Here is a 17,543-nt window from a genome sequence, read left to right as displayed (position 1 = left end):
ACTAACCCTGCCCAAAAAGTCACTAACCCTGCCCCCCCGCAGCAAAAAAAAAAAAAAAAAAACAACCACTTAAAAAACCGCCCAAAAGACCCAAAACAAGCCCAAAAAACCGCAACCCGCCGCGGGCAAAAATTTCCTGCGGTGGGTCGCGGAAAACCGCCCAATTGGGCGGTAAAACCGCCCACCTGGCAACACTGCTTGCCAGTTGGGAGGAGGTTGATGTTTTTTCACCTAAGGTGGCCTATCATAACCTCCGATTGGTGGGTTCTTCAAATAGTCCGGTTAGGATTCACCCTCAATCTGGAATCCAAACTTCCAAATTGCCCACCGGGAGCTCATTCTTACAGTTCCCAGCACAAGGAGGTACTTGCAGAGGAACTCTCTGCCCTTCTAAAGGCCAGTGCGGTCAAACCCTTTCCACCAGGGGAAGAAGGGCTGGGATTCTATTCCAGGTACTTCCTTGTGCAGAAAGACAGGGGGGATGCGTCCCATCCTAGACCTAAGGGGCCTGAACAAATTTCTGGTTTGAGAAAAGTTCAGGATGGTGTCTTTGGGCATCCTTTTTCCCATGATTCAAGAGAACGATTGGCTATGCTCTCTGGACTTAAAGGATGCCTACACACATGTCCCGATACTACCAGCTCACAGGAAGTCTCTTTCTGCGCTGGGTTGGGTGGTGAATTACAGCAAGTGTCATCTCCCATCCAGATCCTGGATTTTCTGGGGGAGTGTTTCAGTACCCAGGTGGGGAAGGTTTTCCTGACTCAGCATTGTCAGCTCAAGCTTAAACAGCAAATTATTAGGCTTCTCCGTCTTCCCTGCCCAAGGGTGTGGGATTATTGCCCGGTTCTCAGTTCTATGCTGGCAACTTCAGATGTGGGCGAAGATCCACATGCGGCCCCTACAGTTGTCCCTGTTGAGCTGGTGGCTTATTATAACCAGCTGGTGCCTTGGACACCTCAAGCCAGATTCTGATTGGTGTCTTCTCCCTGCCCACACTCAGGCAGGGTTGCCCTTACAGACTCCAAGTTAGTATGTTCTCACCTCCGATGCCAGCCTCTTCGGATGGGGAGCTCATTATCTCCACTACTCTGCACAGGGCTGCTGGTCGAGAGTGGAGGCTTTCTGGTCCATCAACAGATTGGAACTTCAAGCTGTCCGGAAAGCTCTACTAGTCTTTGAGCCTCTTCGTGGGAGGCCAGTGCGCTTGCTTTCAGACATTGTTACAGGCATTTCTTACATCAACAGACGAGGAGGAACAAAAAGTGTATCTAGCCCAGGAGTCGTGTCTTCTTTTTCAGTGGGCGAAATTGAATATTCCGATTTCAGCGTCTCACATAGCGGGTTCACTGAACTCACAAGTGGATTTCCTCAGTGGAGTGTGTCTGGACCCGGGGGAATGGCAACTGTCAAAGATTGCATTGCATTTCACCTCATTTCCACACAGTGGGGCCTTCTAGTTCTGGACCTCATGGCATCCAGACTCAGTGCGCAAGTACACAGATTCTACAGTCGCTTCATGGAGAGACTCCGTAGAAATGGATGCACTGGGTACTGCCTTGCCTGTTGGATGGCCTCCTTTACATGTCTCCTCTCTGGCCTCTCGTGGGAAGGACATTGCACAGGATTGTGCGTCATCCCGGAGATGTCATTCTTGTAGCTCTGGACTGGCCTAGACGTCCTTGTTATACAGACCTCATCCATTTTCAAATCGCTCCTCAGTTGACTCTTCGTCCACAGACAGGCTTATTGTACCAAGGTCCAGTACTTATGGAGGATCCCTCCTGCTTTGGTCTTATGGCCAGGCTCTTGAGAGGGCACGATTGAGGAGGAAGGATTGCGCAGATGATGTTGTTACTACCTTTCAGCAAGCCCAAAAGCAGTTCTTATTCTTTTGCGAGCTGGTCTGCACAGAATGGTGTTTCTTCATTTTGTGCTTCTTTACTCAAATTTTATCCTTCCTTCAGGAGGAATTAAAAAGAAAGGCTTGGTTCTGAATTCACTCAAGCTTCAGATGCCGCAGCATGAGCTTGTCATAAAGGCAAGATACAGAATGCTTCATTGGCTCCTCACCCTGATATAGTGCAATTCCTCAACCTCATCTGTGTTCCCCTTTCTGCAATATTTGTCCTCAGTGGAGTCTTGTGTCTCTTAAGGCACTTCAGTCAGCCCCCTTTTAGCCCCTTCGGCAACTATCAAAGATCTTACTTTCAAGGTAGTATGTCTAGTTGTCATTTTGTCAGCATGGAGAGTTTCAGAGCTTCAAGCTCTCTTTTGTAGGGTTCCATTTTGCCGCTTTTCTGACTCGAGAGTTTTCATATGGACAGTTCTTTCCTTTTTGCCAAAGATTGTATCTCCTTTTCATATCGATCAGACTGTTTTTCTTCCTTTTTCCAGGGAGGGTTATTCTGTAGAATGTTTGCCTGTGACTGTTGGATGTGATGCGCTAACTTACTGCTACCAGCTACTTCAGATGATTTGATCGTCTTTTGTCCTCTGCGGGATGCCAGAAGGGTTTACTAGCCTCCAAAGTGACAGTGGCTTGATGGCTTAAGGAGGCTATTTCTTCGGCTTACATTCTGAGGGGTATATCTTCTCCCATGCATGTCAAGACTCATTCTACCAGGTCTTTGGCTACTTGTTTGGCAGAGTCTAGGGCAATTTTGACAGAGATCCGTCGGTAAGCGTTGTGGTCTTCATGCCTTTAAGCATTACCGTTTGGATGTCTGCTCGAGCAATTGCTTCCTTCAGGGCCACGGTTCTCGCTGCAGGGTATATCACAGTCCCTCTCCTCTTAAGGATTGCTTTTGTACATCCCATTTGTCTGGACTGATCCTTAGGGCGTAATGGAAGGAAAAAGTAGTTAATTACCTGATAATTTTCTTTCCTTTAGTCCCAAAGGATCAGTCCAGAGTCCGCCCTTATGTGATGGTTTCGGTTTTTCTGGGTTCTATGTAATTTTTTTTTTTTTTTTAATTCTGTTTCTGCTATTTCTAAGGCATGAGTTTTGCCCTTTATTTCATAAGTTCTTTTTCTATCTAGAGGCTGGAATTGGGGTTTGGTTTTTTTTTTTTTTTGTCTCCTTGAGTCACTCTTTCACTGCTTTATCGAATACTGGCTTGGTTGCTAAGAGCAGGAACTTATGAGGCACAACTCGGAAGTTCACTCTCTCCACCTTCTGGTGGATGGAACACCCCATTTGTCTGAATTGATCCTTTGGGACTAAGGCCCAGATGTATCAACCAAACGTAAAATAATCTAAAACATAAAAGTCCTTAACGAATTTGGAAAAACGAAGAATGCACCAAAAAAAAACCAAGTCGCACGTGTTCGGTGCGGTATTGTAAAGTACAATGCATTAAAGATTCGTTAAACTGGTGTAATCCCCGTTGGTAATCGGCCCCTAAAGCATGCGCAGAGCAGCCAAGCGTTATGCTGGCTGCTCTGCGCATGCCACAAACGTCAAAACAACAACAAAAAACCAACACAAACACATGGCTCCCCGCTTCCCCCTGCATAAAATAGAAAATCAAAACAAAATTAAAAAAAGAATCGGGAGGGGGCAAAGGTGCTCGTCAGGAGCGTCCTGTATGGACGGCCTTGCCCCCTCTCCCCCCCCCCCCCCCCCGCCCGAGGTCCCCACTGCTCCCCACTTCGCCCTGCATGAAAAAATCTAAATTTTAGCAGCCCCGACCCCCCCTCCCTTCCTCTCTACTTTCTCCCACTGCCCCGCCCCCCTGAAGTCGTCACCACAGCTCCCCCCCCCCCCCCCCCCCCACCTTACCTCTGTGTGAAGGCGCTGCACGGGCAAGAACATCTGATCGCCGCCGAGTCTTCAGGACGGCTCTCCTTCCCTGACCTGGGCCTGCCCTCGTCTGACTTAAGTAACCTTTTTTGATTTTTGTTTTGATTTTCTATTTTATGCATGGGGAAGCGGGGAGCAGCGGGGACCTTGGGGGGGGGGGGGGGCTAGGCCGTCTATACAGGACGCTCCTGACGAGCGCCTTTGCCCCCTCCCGATCCTTTTTTGATTTTTGTTTTGATTTTCTATTTTATGCAGGGGGAAGCGGGGAGCCACGTGTTTGTGTTGGTTATTTAATCTCACTTATATTTTCAAACATGCCAGCTTGGATTTTTATGCTGCAGGTGGAAGTGGGGAGCAGCGGTGTGTCTGAACAGTTGACAGCTCAGGTCTTAACAGCAGCTCTGACCTCGCGTTAAATATATCGCGGTAAATGATTTGGTGCAATCGTCGGTATGGTTAGTGCATCCCGAATTGTCCACATTGCAATGGTAGTTACTCGTTTGCATTCCGTTTTCGTTAGCTGCTAGCGTCATCGGAAAATGGCCTTTAATGCATGCTACGGTTGAAAATTTCTTCGTTAAAGGGTCGTTAAAGTTTAGTGCATCTGGGCCTAAGGAAAGAAAATTATCAGCTAATTATCAAATTTTTCCATTTCTTTAAAGGGGTGAATAAACAAATGGCTAAAGATGAGCCAGTCAATATTGTGTATCTGGATTTTCAAAAGGCATTTGACAAAGTACCTCATGAACGGCTCCTGAGGAAAGTCATGGGATAGGAGGTTGTGTCCTATTGTAGATTAAGAACTGATTAAAAGATAAAAAGCAGCAGGCCCAGCACAGAACACTTTCTTCATTGAGAATACTGATAATTTAACCCGACTGTTTTCTAATGTAATTAAATTTGCTGATGACAGTTATTCAAAATTTGTTATATCACAAGTGGATTGTGAATAATTGCAAGAAGACGGTATGAGACTGGGATACTGGGCATCAAAATGGCAGATGACATTTAATGTCAGCAAGTTGCTACTATTTGTTTTTTTGCCAGGTAATTGTGACCTGGATTGGCCACTGTTGGAAACAGGATACTGATCTAGATGGACCATTGGTCTGACCCAGTATAGCTATTCTTATGTTCTTAAGTGCAAAGTAATCCATGTAGGAAACAGTAACCCAAACTATATAGCTACTGTACATGATGCAAAATTCTACATTAGTTCACCGCCCAGGAAAAGGATCTAGGCATCATCCTTCATACGTTGAAATCCTCTGTGGCAGCTAAGAAAGCAAATTGAATGTTAGGAATTATTAGGAAAGCACTGGAATACAAAAATGAGAATATTATAAAGTCTTTGTATTGCTCTGTGGTGTGGCTGCATTTCAAGTACTGTGTGCAATGCTGGTCTCGAACTTGGAACGTTTTACACTAAACGTCCCAAATCCAAATAGAAAACACCTTTTTTTGAAACCACAAAACTTTTTTTTTTTTTTTTTTGAAAACACCGTTTTGCTTTTGTGCTGTATGCATTTCTCGTCAGGCCATTTTCGGGGAAAAAAAAGTACAAGTAAAAGAATTTAGAAAATCAAGCCATTGGGATGTAGAAGGGACCAACATTTTTAGTAGACTTGTTCTCCAGACATCCCAGGAGAGCAGAGGGGCACCTTAAGGGGCACTGCTTTGGACTTTCATATAAATTTTCCCACAATTAGAAGATGTTCTTAAAGAACAAATTCTTGAAAAAAGGCACACTTATCTCTGTGCTGCCGAGTGTGTGCACAACACCCAGCAGCTGATGCTTATACCGGCGTTTATAAAATCTCCTTTGCTGCTGCTTCATATAGTAATGTAGTAAATGACGGCAGATAAAGACCTGTATGGTCCATCCAGTCTGGCCAACAAGAAACTAATTTTATATGGTATGTGATACTTTATATGTTTACCCAAATTTGATTTGTCCTTGCCTTTCTCAGGGCACAGACCATAGAAGTCTGCCCAGCACTGTTCTTGTACTAAGTTCTGAAGCTCACGTCGAAACCCCTTAAAATTTACACTCCAACCCATCCCTATCTATTCAGTCACGATCAGGGCATAGACCTTAGAAGTCTGCCCAGCTCCCGTTTTGTTTCCCAATTACCGGCGTCACCACCCAATCTCCGCTAAGATTCCGCTGAACCATTCCTTCTAAACAGGATTCCTTTGTGTTTATCCCACGCATGTTTGAATTCTATTACCGTTTTCATCTCCACCACCTCCCGCAGGAGGGCATTCCACACATCCACCACCCTCTCTCCATGAAAAAATACTTCCTGACATTAGTCCTGAGTCTGTCCCCCTTCAACCTCAATTCATATTTTCTAGTTCTACCGCCTTCCCATCTCCGAAAAAGGTTCATTTGCAGATTTATACCTTTCAAATATTTGAACGTCTGTCTCCCCTGTTTCTCCTTTCCTCCAAGGTATACGTGTTCAGATCAGCAAGTCTGTCCTCGTACGATTTACAACACAAATCCCATACCATTTTTGTAGCTTTTCTTTGCACCGCTTCCAGTCTTTTTACATCTTTAGCAAGATACAGCCTCCAAAACTGAACACAGTACTCCCAAGTGGGGCCTCGCCAACAACTTGTAGAGGGGCATCAACACCTCCTTTCTTCTACTGGTTATGCCCCTCTCTATGCAGCATAGCGTCCTTCTGGCCGCGGCCGTCGCCTTGTCACATTGTTTCTTCATCTTTAGATCCTCAGACACCAACACCCCCAAGGTCTCTCTCCTGAGTTGATCTTACTAATCTGTCCCCTCCTATTCAGTATCTCTTTTGTGTTTCTACACCCCAAGTGCATCACTGTACACTTCTTGGCATTACATTTTAATTTTACATCAAAAACGTACTCCTAATAATATTTTAACATCTGTAGATTTTTATTAACAATCACACTCATCTAAATAATCACCTAACTGATGCCTAAGGAACTCACTCATTCATGCCTTTCACTTCACCATCCAGCCATAACGCCTGTGTACATAGTCAATTCTCCGAGGACAAGCAGGCTGCTTGTTCTCACTGATGGGTGACGTCCACGGCAGCCCCTCCAATCGGAAACTTCACTAGCAAAGTCCTTTGCTAGTCCTCGTGCACCCATGCGCACCGCGCATGCGCGGCCGTCTTCCCACCCGAACCGGCTCGTGTTAGTCAGTCTTCTTTTGTCCGTGCTCGGTACGGTCGTGTTTTGTGCCGTTCGTGCCCCTTAAGTTGACCCTCGCGCGTCTTTTTGACTTCTCGCTAAAAAAAAAAAGGGGGGGGGGATTCCGGAGAAGGGCCTTCTGGTCTTTTCCCTTCCCCCTATTTCTAGTTTTTGGCCCCGTTAAGTTTTCTTTCGTTTTCGGGGTAGGCCCTTTTGAGGCCTCGGGTTGAGTTTTTTTTCTCCCCATCTTTTTGGTACCTTTCCGCAATTACGAGTTTTGATTTCGCCGGCGTGATTTTTCCGCCCATGTCATCGAAGTCTCCCAGCGGCTTCAAGAAGTGCACCCAGTGCGCCCGGGTAATCTCGCTCACTGATAGGCACGCGTCGTGTCTTCAGTGTCTGGGGGCTGGGCACCGCCCGCAGGCCTGCAGTCTTTGCGCCCTTTTACAGAAAAAGACTCAGGTAGCGAGATTGGCCCAGTGGAACGTTTTGTTCTCGGGCTCTTCGTCGGTATCAGCACCGGGAGTATCGAGTGCGTCGACAGCGTCAAATCCTCCGCCCTCGGCCGCGACGGTATCGATTGCATCGAAGCATCGACCCTCTGCATCGTCGGGGCCGAGGCATCGGACGTCAGCGTCAGTGGTACCGGGACCTCCGCTTCTGCTGATGTCGTCGGACGGTGGTGCTTCGTCTGGAGTGCAGGTGAGGGCTGTCCATTCCCCTGCTGGTGGCGGTGAGCCTTCGGGTGGGTCTCCCCCTACTCTGAGGGCTCCTGCGGTACAGCCCCCCCGAGACCGACCTGCCTCGGCCTCGAGGAAGCGACGGTTGGATTTTACGTCCTCGTCGGTACCGGGAAGCTCCGGTGACGTGCTTCGTTTGAAAAAGTCAAAAAAGCATCGACACCGGTCTCCTTCCCGCGTCGGTACCGAGAGCTCTGGGTCGCCGAGGGAGTCGGCACCCAGTAGGCATCGGCACCGGGAGGACCGCTCACCCTCTGTTCAGGAGGTGTCGATGCGCTCCACCTTGGACAGCCCGGAACAGCCTCCACGCCCGGAACAGACTCTGACTTCGACTCCTGCATCGGCTTCCATGTCTTTCTCCACAGCCGCCCTGCACGAGAGTCTCCGGGCCGTTCTCCCAGAGATCCTGGGAGAGCTGTTGCACCCTTCCCCTCCGGTACCGGGGGTGCTTGCGCCACCGGTACCGTCAAGTGAGGCACCGGCTGGCCCCTTGCCCGGGTGAGGTCTCCGACATCGGTGCCGCTTGCGGTACCGACTGCGGTCGCCTCCCAGGAAGGCTCCCCGACGACGTCGGCGGAGGGAGCTTCGCCGGTGCGGGCGAGGGAGTCTACCTCTCGACGCTCCCACCGTGGCCGTGGTTCCACGGAGTCGAGCCGGGCACGGCTTCAGACACAGGTTCGTGAACTTGTGTCTGATACCGATGGTGAGGCCTCGTGGGAGGAGGAGGAGGACATCAGATATTTCTCTGACGAGGAGTCTGATGGCCTTTCTTCGGATCCCACTCCCTCCCCTGAAAGGCAGCTTTCTCCTCCCGAGAGTCTGTCTTTTGCGGCCTTTGTCCGGGAGATGTCTACGGCCATCCCCTTCCCGGTGGTTGTGGAGGACGAGCCCAGGGCTGAAATGTTTGAGCTCCTGGACTATCCTTCTCCACCTAAGGAAGCGTCCACAGTACCCATGCATCATGTCCTAAAAAAGACATTGCTGGCGAACTGGACCAAGCCTTTAACTAATCCCCACATTCCCAAGAAGATTGAGTCCCAGTACCGGATCCATGGGGACCCAGAGCTGATACGCACTCAGTTGCCTCACGACTCTGGAATTGTGGATTTGGCCCTAAAGAAGGCTAAGAGTTCTAGGGAGCATGCTTCGGCGTCCCCGGGCAAAGACTCTAGAACCTTAGACTCCTTTGGGAGGAAGGCCTACCATTCCTCTATGCTCGTGGCCAAAATTCAGTCTTACCAGCTCTACACGAGCATACACATGCGGAACAATGTGCGGCAGTTGGCGGGCTTGGTGGACAAGCTCCCTCCTGAGCAAGCCAAGCCATTTCAGGAGGTGGTCAGGCAGCTGAAGGCGTGCAGAAAATTCCTGGCCAGAGGGGTGTATGACACCTTTGATGTTGCGTCCAGGGCCACTGATCAAGGTGTGGTGATGCGCAGACTCTCATGGCTGCGTGCCTCCGACCTGGAGAATAGGATCCAGCAGCGGATTGCGGACTCGCCTTGCCGTGCGGATAATATTTTTGGAGAAAAGGTCGAACAGGTGGTAGAGCAGCTCCACCAGCGGGATACCACTTTCGACAAGTTCTCCCGCCGGCAGCCTTCAGCTTCTACCTCCACAGGTAGACGTTTTTATGGGGAAAGGAAGACTGTTCCCTACTCTTCTGGCAAGCGTAGGTACAATCCTCCTCCTCAACAGCCTGCGGCCCAGGCTAAGCCCCAGCGCGCTCGCTCTCGTCAGCAGCGTGCGCCTCGGCAAGGCCCTTCGGCTCCCCAGCAAAAGCAAGGGACGAGCTTTTGACTGGCTCCAGCAGAGCATAGCCGCCATCCAAGTGTCAGTGCCGGGCGATCTACCGGTCGGAGGGAGGTTGAAAGTTTTCACCAAAGGTGGCCTCTCATAACCTCCGATCAGTGGGTTCTTCAAATAGTCCGGCAAGGATACACCCTCAATTTGGCCTCAAAACCTCCAAATTGTCCACCGGGAGCTCAGTCTTGCAGCTTCCAACACAAGCAGGTACTTGCAGAGGAACTCTCCGCCCTTCTCAGCGCCAATGCGGTCGAGCCCGTGCCATCCGGGCAAGAAGGGCTGGAATTCTATTCCAGGTACTTCCTTGTGGAAAAGAAAACAGGGGGGATGCGTCCCATCCTAGACCTAAGGGCCCTGAACAAATATCTGGTCAAGGAAAAGTTCAGGATGCTTTCCCTGGGCACCCTTCTCCCCATGATTCAGGAAAACGATTGGCTATGCTCTCTGGACTTGAAGGACGCCTACACGCACATCCCGATATTGCCAGCTCACAGACAGTATCTGCGATTTCAGCTGGGCACACGTCACTTCCAGTACTGTGTGCTACCCTTTGGGCTCGCCTCTGCGCCTAGAGTGTTCACGAAGTGCTTGGCTGTAGTAGCAGCAGCACTTCGCAGGCTGGGGGTACACGTGTTCCCATATCTCGACGATTGGCTGGTGAAGAACACATCTGAGGCAGGAGCTCTACAGTCCATGCAGATGACTATTCGCCTCCTGGAGCTACTGGGGTTTGTGATAAATTATCCAAAGTCCCATCTTCTCCCAGTACAGAGACACGAATTCATAGGAGCTCTGCTGGATTCTCGGACGGCTCGTGCCTATCTCCCAGAGACGAGAGCCAACAACTTGTTGTCCCTTGTCTCGCGGGTGCAAGCGTCCCAGCAGATCACAGCTCGGCAGATGTTGATTGCTGGGCCACATGGCCTCCACAGTTCATGTGACTCCCATGGCCCGCCTTCACATGAGATCTGCTCAATGGACCCTAGCTTCCCAGTGGTTTCAGGCTGCTGGGGATCTAGAAGACGTGATCCACCTGTCCACGAGTTTTCTCAAATCCCTGTATTGGTGGACGATTTGGTCCAATTTGACTCTGGGACGTCCTTTCCAAATTCCTCAGCCACAAAAAGTGCTGACTACGGATGCGTCTCTCCTGGGGTGGGGAGCTCATGTCGATGGGCTTCACACCCAGGGAAGCTGGTCCCTCCAGGAACGCGATCTGCAGATCAATCTCCTGGAGTTACGAGCGGTCTGGAACGCTCTGAAGGCTTTCAGAGATTGGCTGTCCCATCAAATTATCCAAATTCAGACAGACAACCAGGTTGCCATGTATTACATCAACAAGCAGGGGGGCACCGGATCTCGCCCCCTGTGTCAGGAAGCCGTCAGCATGTGGCTTTGGGCTCGCCGTCAGGGCATGGTGCTCCAAGCCACTTATCCGGCAGGCGTAAACAACAGTCTGGCCGACAGGTTGAGCAGGATTATGCAACCTCACGAGTGGTCGCTCAATTCCCGTGTAGTGCGACAGATCTTCCAGGTGTGGGGCACCCCCTTGGTAGATCTCTTTGCATCTCGAGCCAACCACAAAGTCCCTCAGTTCTGTTCCAGGCTTCAGGCCCACGGCAGACTGGCATCGGATGCTTTCCTCCTGGACTGGGGGGAAGGTCTGCTGTATGCTTATCCTCCCATACCTCTGGTGGGGAAGACTTTGTTGAAACTCAAGCAAGACCGAGGCACCATGATTCTGATAGCTCCCTTTTGGCTGCGTCAGATCTGGTTCCCTCTTCTTCTGGAGTTGTCCTCCGAAGAACCGTGGAGATTGGAGTGTTTTCCGACCCTCATCATACAGGACGAAGGGGCGCTTCTGCATCCCAACCTCCGGTCTCTGGCTCTCACGGCCTGGATTTTGAGAGCGTAGACTTTGCCTCTTTGGGTCTGTCAGAGGGTGTCTCCCGCATCTTGCTTGCTTCCAGGAAAGATTCCACTAAGAGGAGTTATTTCTTCTGTGGAGGAGGTTTGCCGTCTGGTGTGACGGCAAGGCCCTAGATCCTCGCTCTTGTCCTACACAGACCCTGCTTGAATACCTTCTGCACTTGTCTGAGTCTGGTCTCAAGACCAACTCTGTAAGGGTTCACCTTAGTGCAATCAGTGCATATCATTACCGTGTGGAAGGTAAGCCGATCTCAGGACAGCCTTTAGTTGTTCGCTTCATGAGAGGTTTGCTTTTGTCAAAGCCCCCTGTCAAACCTCCTACAGTGTCATGGGATCTCAACGTCGTTCTCACCTTGCTGATGAAACCTCCTTTTGAGCCACTGAACTCCTGCCATCTGAAGTACTTGACCTGGAAGGTCATTTTCTTGGTGGCAATTACTTCAGCTCGTAGAGTCAGTGAGCTTCAGGCCCTGGTAGCCCAGGCCCCTTACACCAAATTTCATCATAACAGAGTAGTCCTCCGCACTCACCCTAAGTTCTTGCCAAAGGTTGTGTCGGAGTTCCATCTGAACCAGTCAATTGTCTTGCCAACATTCTTTCCCCGTCATCATTCCTGCCCTGCTGAACGTCAGCTGCACACATTGGACTGCAAGAGAGCATTGGCCTTCTATCTGGAGCGGACACAGCCCAACAGACAGTCCGCCCAATTGTTTTTCTTTTGATCCCAACAGGAGGGGAGTGGCTGTGGGGAAACGCACCATATCCAATTGGCTAGCAGATTGCATTTCCTTCACTTACGCCCAGGCTGGGCTGGCTCTTGAGGGTCATGTCACGGCTCATAATGTTAGAGCCATGGCAGCGTCGGTAGCCCACTTGAAGTCAGCCACTATTGAAGAGATTTGCAAAGCTGCGACGTGGTCATCTGTCCACACATTCACATCTCATTACTGCCTGCAGCAGGATACCCGACGCGACAGTCGGTTCGGGCAGTCAGTGCTTCAGAATCTATTCGGGGTTTAGGATCCAACTCCACCCCCCTAGGCCCATGTTTTTATTCTGTTCCAGGCTACAGTTAGTTGGATAAGTTGTTAGGTCAATCTCAGTTATGTCCTCGCTGTTGCGAGGCCCAATTGACCATGTTTGTTGTTTTGAGTGAGCCTGGGGGCTAGGGATACCCCATCAGTGAGAACAAGCAGCCTGCTTGTCCTCGGAGAAAGCGAATGCTACATACCTGTAGAAGGTATCTCCGAGGACAGCAGGCTGATTGTTCTCACAAACCCGCCCGCCTCCCCTTTGGAGTTGTGTCTTCCCTTGTCTTTGTCTTGCTACATACGGGACTGACGAATACGAGCCGGTTCGGGCGGGAAGATGGCCGCGAATGCGCGGTGCGCATGGGCGCTCGAGGACTAGCAAAGGACTTTGCTAGTGAAGTTTCCGATTGGAGGGGCTGCCGTGGACGTCACCCATCAGTGAGAACAATCAGCCTGCTGTCTTCGGAGAATACCTTCTACAGGTATGTAGCATTCGCTATAGCCAGCTATTGATTATTTCAATGGTAGCGCTAATTCAAGAAATAGGAAACGACTATGTTTGATTTCCATCTATGAAGAAAGTTAATCGTAAACTTTTAGTGTTCTATTGACTTCCAAAGTATTGGATTTTGGAATAGTATTCCAGTTGTGTCAAATCAATTCTTATTTTTTATTTAGGAAGTACTTGAAAACCTATTTGGTCTCTATTTGTTAGGTTTGAAATTGTGTTTTTATTTTAATAGATTGTATAGATAACATGATTTGTATGTAAATTCCTTTTTAATGTAGAAGCTTTATTGTAATCCGGTTTGTAACCTACATTAAAGGTGGAATAGAAATACTCAAGTACAATACAATATCCTGACAACCTGACTGGGCGGAGAATTCTGATCTAATATGTAGGCAGAATTTCCTGTGTGCATTATATATCAGAGAACAAGTGCACCACAATACTGTCTTTTATTTATGACAGAGGGTCTCTGTAGGTCTTTCAGCATAAAGCCAAGAGATCCTTACCCGTAGCTCACCTGTTAGCCTATCCTGGAAGCCAGTGAGTTGTCATGCTTTGTATAGTCTGGCAACTGCTCCCTTAACCCCTTCCAAACCTGATCATAAGACTTCCATCATTATCACACTTTGTTCCAGGTCATCTCTAATCCTGCCTTTGATGTAGTATCTTAACTGAAAATAGCTATATTGGTCTTGGCCATTCCGGATCAAATCTCTTTAATCTCAAATGTCATTATCTCTCCCTGTTCTAGTAGAACCCCAAGTTTAAGACCCCTTCCCCATTTTTGATAAACTAGAGAAATGTTTCCTGGAAGAAATTCTGGAATTTGCTGGATTGGTGCCAGGCAGGAAATATTTGTCTCTCGTGGTTTGCATAGGGGCTTGTCAATCTTTGCCTCCTGTTTTCCTCACCCCCACCCCAGTATTCATATCAGTCTGGTCTGCAGTCCCCTTTCCAGTGCCTGCCCACTTTACTGACTCGTTGATTCTCTGTTCTACTCAATGCTCTCATCTGGGCTGCTACATAGTTCCTTTTAAAGTCTGATGCTGCCAGCCTTCCTTGTGGTTTGATTTAGTATAATGTGGTCCTAGCCACTCAGAGGCCTGAATCTCCATATATTCAGAACACACAGGAAAGTGTGTATGTGTATGAACACTTCCCTGTGTATTCTGAATGACCTAGGGCTTTAGTCAGTAACACATGGAAGAAGTATATAAATCTTAGTAGTTGCCATTTTAACTCTAGCTATTTTCCCAACCATGATTAAATCTAGTAGCCCATTACTTTAATCTTCTAGTGCCCTCTTGTGGGACTTCTTATTTGCGTGATTGGTAGCATTCTTTTATTTTTTGTCTATCATTTTACTATACCAGAAACACCGAGTGACCCATCCCAATGCTGGAGATTTACCACCGCAATGCTGGAGATTGAAGGCCAATGAGTGAGATTTTTCTTGCATGCCCCAGCCATGTCTAAAACTAGTTATAGCAGATGCACATTCCAAAAACTGACATGTTCCAATAATAAATAGAAAATAAAATTCTTTTTTCTACCTTTGGTCGTTCATTTTTCTTATTGTCGGGTCCTAGTCTTTGGTTTCTATGTCCACCATACATCTCTTCTCTCGGCATCCCTATCTGACCCAGCATCACCTGTGTGTTCCTGCCATGTTGAGCATCTCTCGTCCGTGTGTCCCTATTATTGCCCTGTCCAACATAACTCTTCTATGCCCCTATTCCCCCCCCCCCCCCCCCACAACTTGCCAGCATCTCTCTTCTTTCCCTCCTGACTCTCCCAGCTAGCATCTTTCCCTTGCTCTCACCTCCCTCCCCCGCCTTCCAGGTCCACTAAGTGTTCCTTCTTTCGCTCTTACACTGGTCCTGCAAACAGGAGAGAGCATCTCCCTTTTCCTTCTTTCCCTGCAGGTCCTGGCACCTCTTCCCCTTTCTTTGCCCCCTCTTCCTCACTCTCCTTATTGGATCTCTTCCCTACCTGGCTTCACTGTCCAGCACATCTCTCTCTTCCTCAGGGGTCCAGCAAGTGTTCCTTTCTTCCTTGCTCCTGCTCTCTCTCTTTTGCAGGACCAGCACCTCTTCCCTTTTCTGCCCCCTTCTTCCTCATCTCATCCCCCCCCCCCCCCCCCCCCCTGTTTTGGATCTTTCTTCCCTACTTGGCTTCCCTGTCCAGCACCTCTCTCCCTCCTCCCCCCCCCCCCCCCTCCCCATGATGCAGTACCTCTCCCTCTTTGTCTTCCTCCCGTCTGGCATCTTTCATCTTCTCTTCTTGCTGCGATTAATCTGTGCAGTGCCCTCGGCAATAACTGGCTGCTTCAGCCAATCTCGGGGGCCTTCCTTCAGCTGAGTCGTACCTTTGTTGAAGGAAGGCCCTGGGATTGGCTGAAGCAGCTGCTGCTGAATAGCTGGCTGCTTCAGCCAATCCCGGGGGCTTTCCTTCAGCTGCATCCTGCCCTTGCTGAAGGAAGGACCCCCAGGATTGGCTGAAACAATAGCAGGCTGCTTCAGCCAATCCTGGGGGGCCTTCCTTCAGCAAGGGCAGGATGCAGCTAAAGGAAGGCCCCCGGGATTGGCTGAAGCTGCTTGTTCTTGCTGTGGGTGCCGGTACTGCAAAAAGAACTTAAAAAGAGAGGAGAGGTACTGTATTGCGGTGGTGGCCAGGGGACGATGCCAAGGCATGAGATTGGACCCCTTTAAGCATTTGAGCTGGAGAAGGGGCCTGATTACATATGTCATATGCTGAATGCATGTGACTTTTGGCATGCCTGCTATACATGTAAACTACTTTAACCTGTGTCAGAACAAAAAGAATAGCAAATACTTAACATAAATGTCAGTGCTTTGTAATATATTTGATAAATTTTACTTTGATAAATTTTCACGTGCTCTGTTTACCTTCTCAAAGAAGTGCTGTCTTCCTGTTTGAGGAGAGAAATGTTTACTATGTAATTTAAAATCATAATCCACCTAGGAAAATTGTTAGGCAGAATTTCAAATTTGAAAATAGTGCCCAGGTTCTGTGTGTGGTGAATAACATTTGTAAGTTTCGTGTCCTTGTTGGTTATACTTTGGGCCTGCCATGATATAATCCACTGATTCTAGTCTTTGGTCTCTCCTTAGGAGCTTCTCTTGATGCAAGACTTTGCCAAATTTCAGGCCCTGAAGCCCAAGCTGCTGGACTTGGTGGATGACATGTTGGCAAATGACATTGCCCGGCTCATGATCTTGGTTCGACAGGAGGATCCCAGATGCCCAGCCAGGTGGTGAAAGGAGGAGCTTTTGAGGGCACTATGAATGGGCCCTTTGGTCATGGCTATGGAGAAGGAGCTGGTGAGGGCATTGATGATGTAGAGTGGGTGGTAGGCAAGGACAAGCCTACCTATGATGAGATCTTCTATACTTTGTCACCAGTCAATGGCAAGATCACTGGTGCCAATGCTAAAAAGGAGATGGTGAAGTCTAATTACCCAACACCGTGCTGGGCAGATCTGGAAGCTGGCTGATGTGGACAGGGATGGCTTGCTGGAATGATGAAGAGTTTGCCTTGGCTAACCACTTGATTAAAGTCAAACTAGAAGCCATGAGTTACCTACAGAGCTGCCTCCTCATCTAATACCTCCCTCCAAACGAAGGCATGAATAGCTTGGGTGAAGATATACCTTTCTCTCATTCCCTCATCTTTACCCTCCCTGCACCCAGAGCTGAGGAATTTATTCCCTGACTTAAGCATCCTTCCATAATGATGGTTCAATTCCCTCTGTCTACTCATAGAAACCTAAACTGTGACATGGGGTGATGGCCTTTTTCCAAGAGGTTAATAAAATATATAACTTTGTGAGCCTGGGGTGAAAGTGCATGAAAATAAGAAATACGTTGGAATTTGAGGCATGAATCATAGCTGGGACAGTAAATGAGCTTTATGCTATGTCAACTAATACTCTTTATTTAAGATTTGGTTGTCAGTTTGAAAGGTGTCTGTGAATATTAGGGGTCTCGTGCAGTGGGGGAGCAGCACTGCAGTTCAGGATGCATTTATAAAATAAGCATACAGCATGGAGCAAATGAAAGAGAATGAGCTGGGAAATCCTAGAAGCAGGGTTAGTTCTGCTTAGGTAAGATGACTAACCATGAAAAGCATGTGTTCTAGTATTTGGCTGATACCAGAACCTCTTCTGGGTAGTCTGGGGTTTTGAGATGGGGCGGGGGGGGGGGGGGGGGGGGGGGGGAGAGGAAGTAGGTTGTGCCTGAGCAGTGCATAGGTATATTTGGGTGGCAGAGGTCACTATCATAAAGACCTAATTGGTGGGATGTTGCTGCCAGGCTCAGTGTAAACATTTTGATTTGCTCATCTAACTAAGATTGTATTGCTAAATTCAAACTGCAGGTTTTATTAAATTGGGAGAGCCCACTGGTTGATCAGGTGTAACTTGCTGCCTCTTCCATAAGGGCTATCCACAGTGCTTGATAGAAGTAGTTGGCCTTTTGTGGGAAAGGAAGGGGGGGAAACCCTTTTTTCATGAGTTTCCC

The 17,543-nt window shown here is 48.6% G+C and overlaps 1 protein-coding gene across 1 annotated transcript in view; it reads left to right on the top strand.

Annotated features, from left to right (window-relative positions):
- The window catches only part of EHD1 (EH domain containing 1), a 109,267-nt gene extending 92,047 nt beyond the window's left edge, over nucleotides 1-17,220 (top strand). Inside the window, 5 exon segments of the mRNA XM_030217940.1 lie at nucleotides 16,137-16,257; nucleotides 16,260-16,491; nucleotides 16,493-16,544; nucleotides 16,546-16,591; nucleotides 16,594-17,220. Of these exon segments, the coding sequence (XP_030073800.1) occupies nucleotides 16,137-16,257; nucleotides 16,260-16,491; nucleotides 16,493-16,544; nucleotides 16,546-16,591; nucleotides 16,594-16,658 (516 nt within the window). The 3' untranslated portion in view covers nucleotides 16,659-17,220.
- The last annotated feature ends 323 nt before the right edge of the window (nucleotides 17,221-17,543 follow it).

This window comes from Microcaecilia unicolor, chromosome 11 (genome assembly GCF_901765095.1).
Source record: "Microcaecilia unicolor chromosome 11, aMicUni1.1, whole genome shotgun sequence".
Classification (NCBI taxonomy): domain Eukaryota; kingdom Metazoa; phylum Chordata; class Amphibia; order Gymnophiona; family Siphonopidae; genus Microcaecilia; species Microcaecilia unicolor.
Note: the sequence above shows the minus strand (reverse complement) of the source record. Positions and strands in the feature narration are given on the sequence as shown.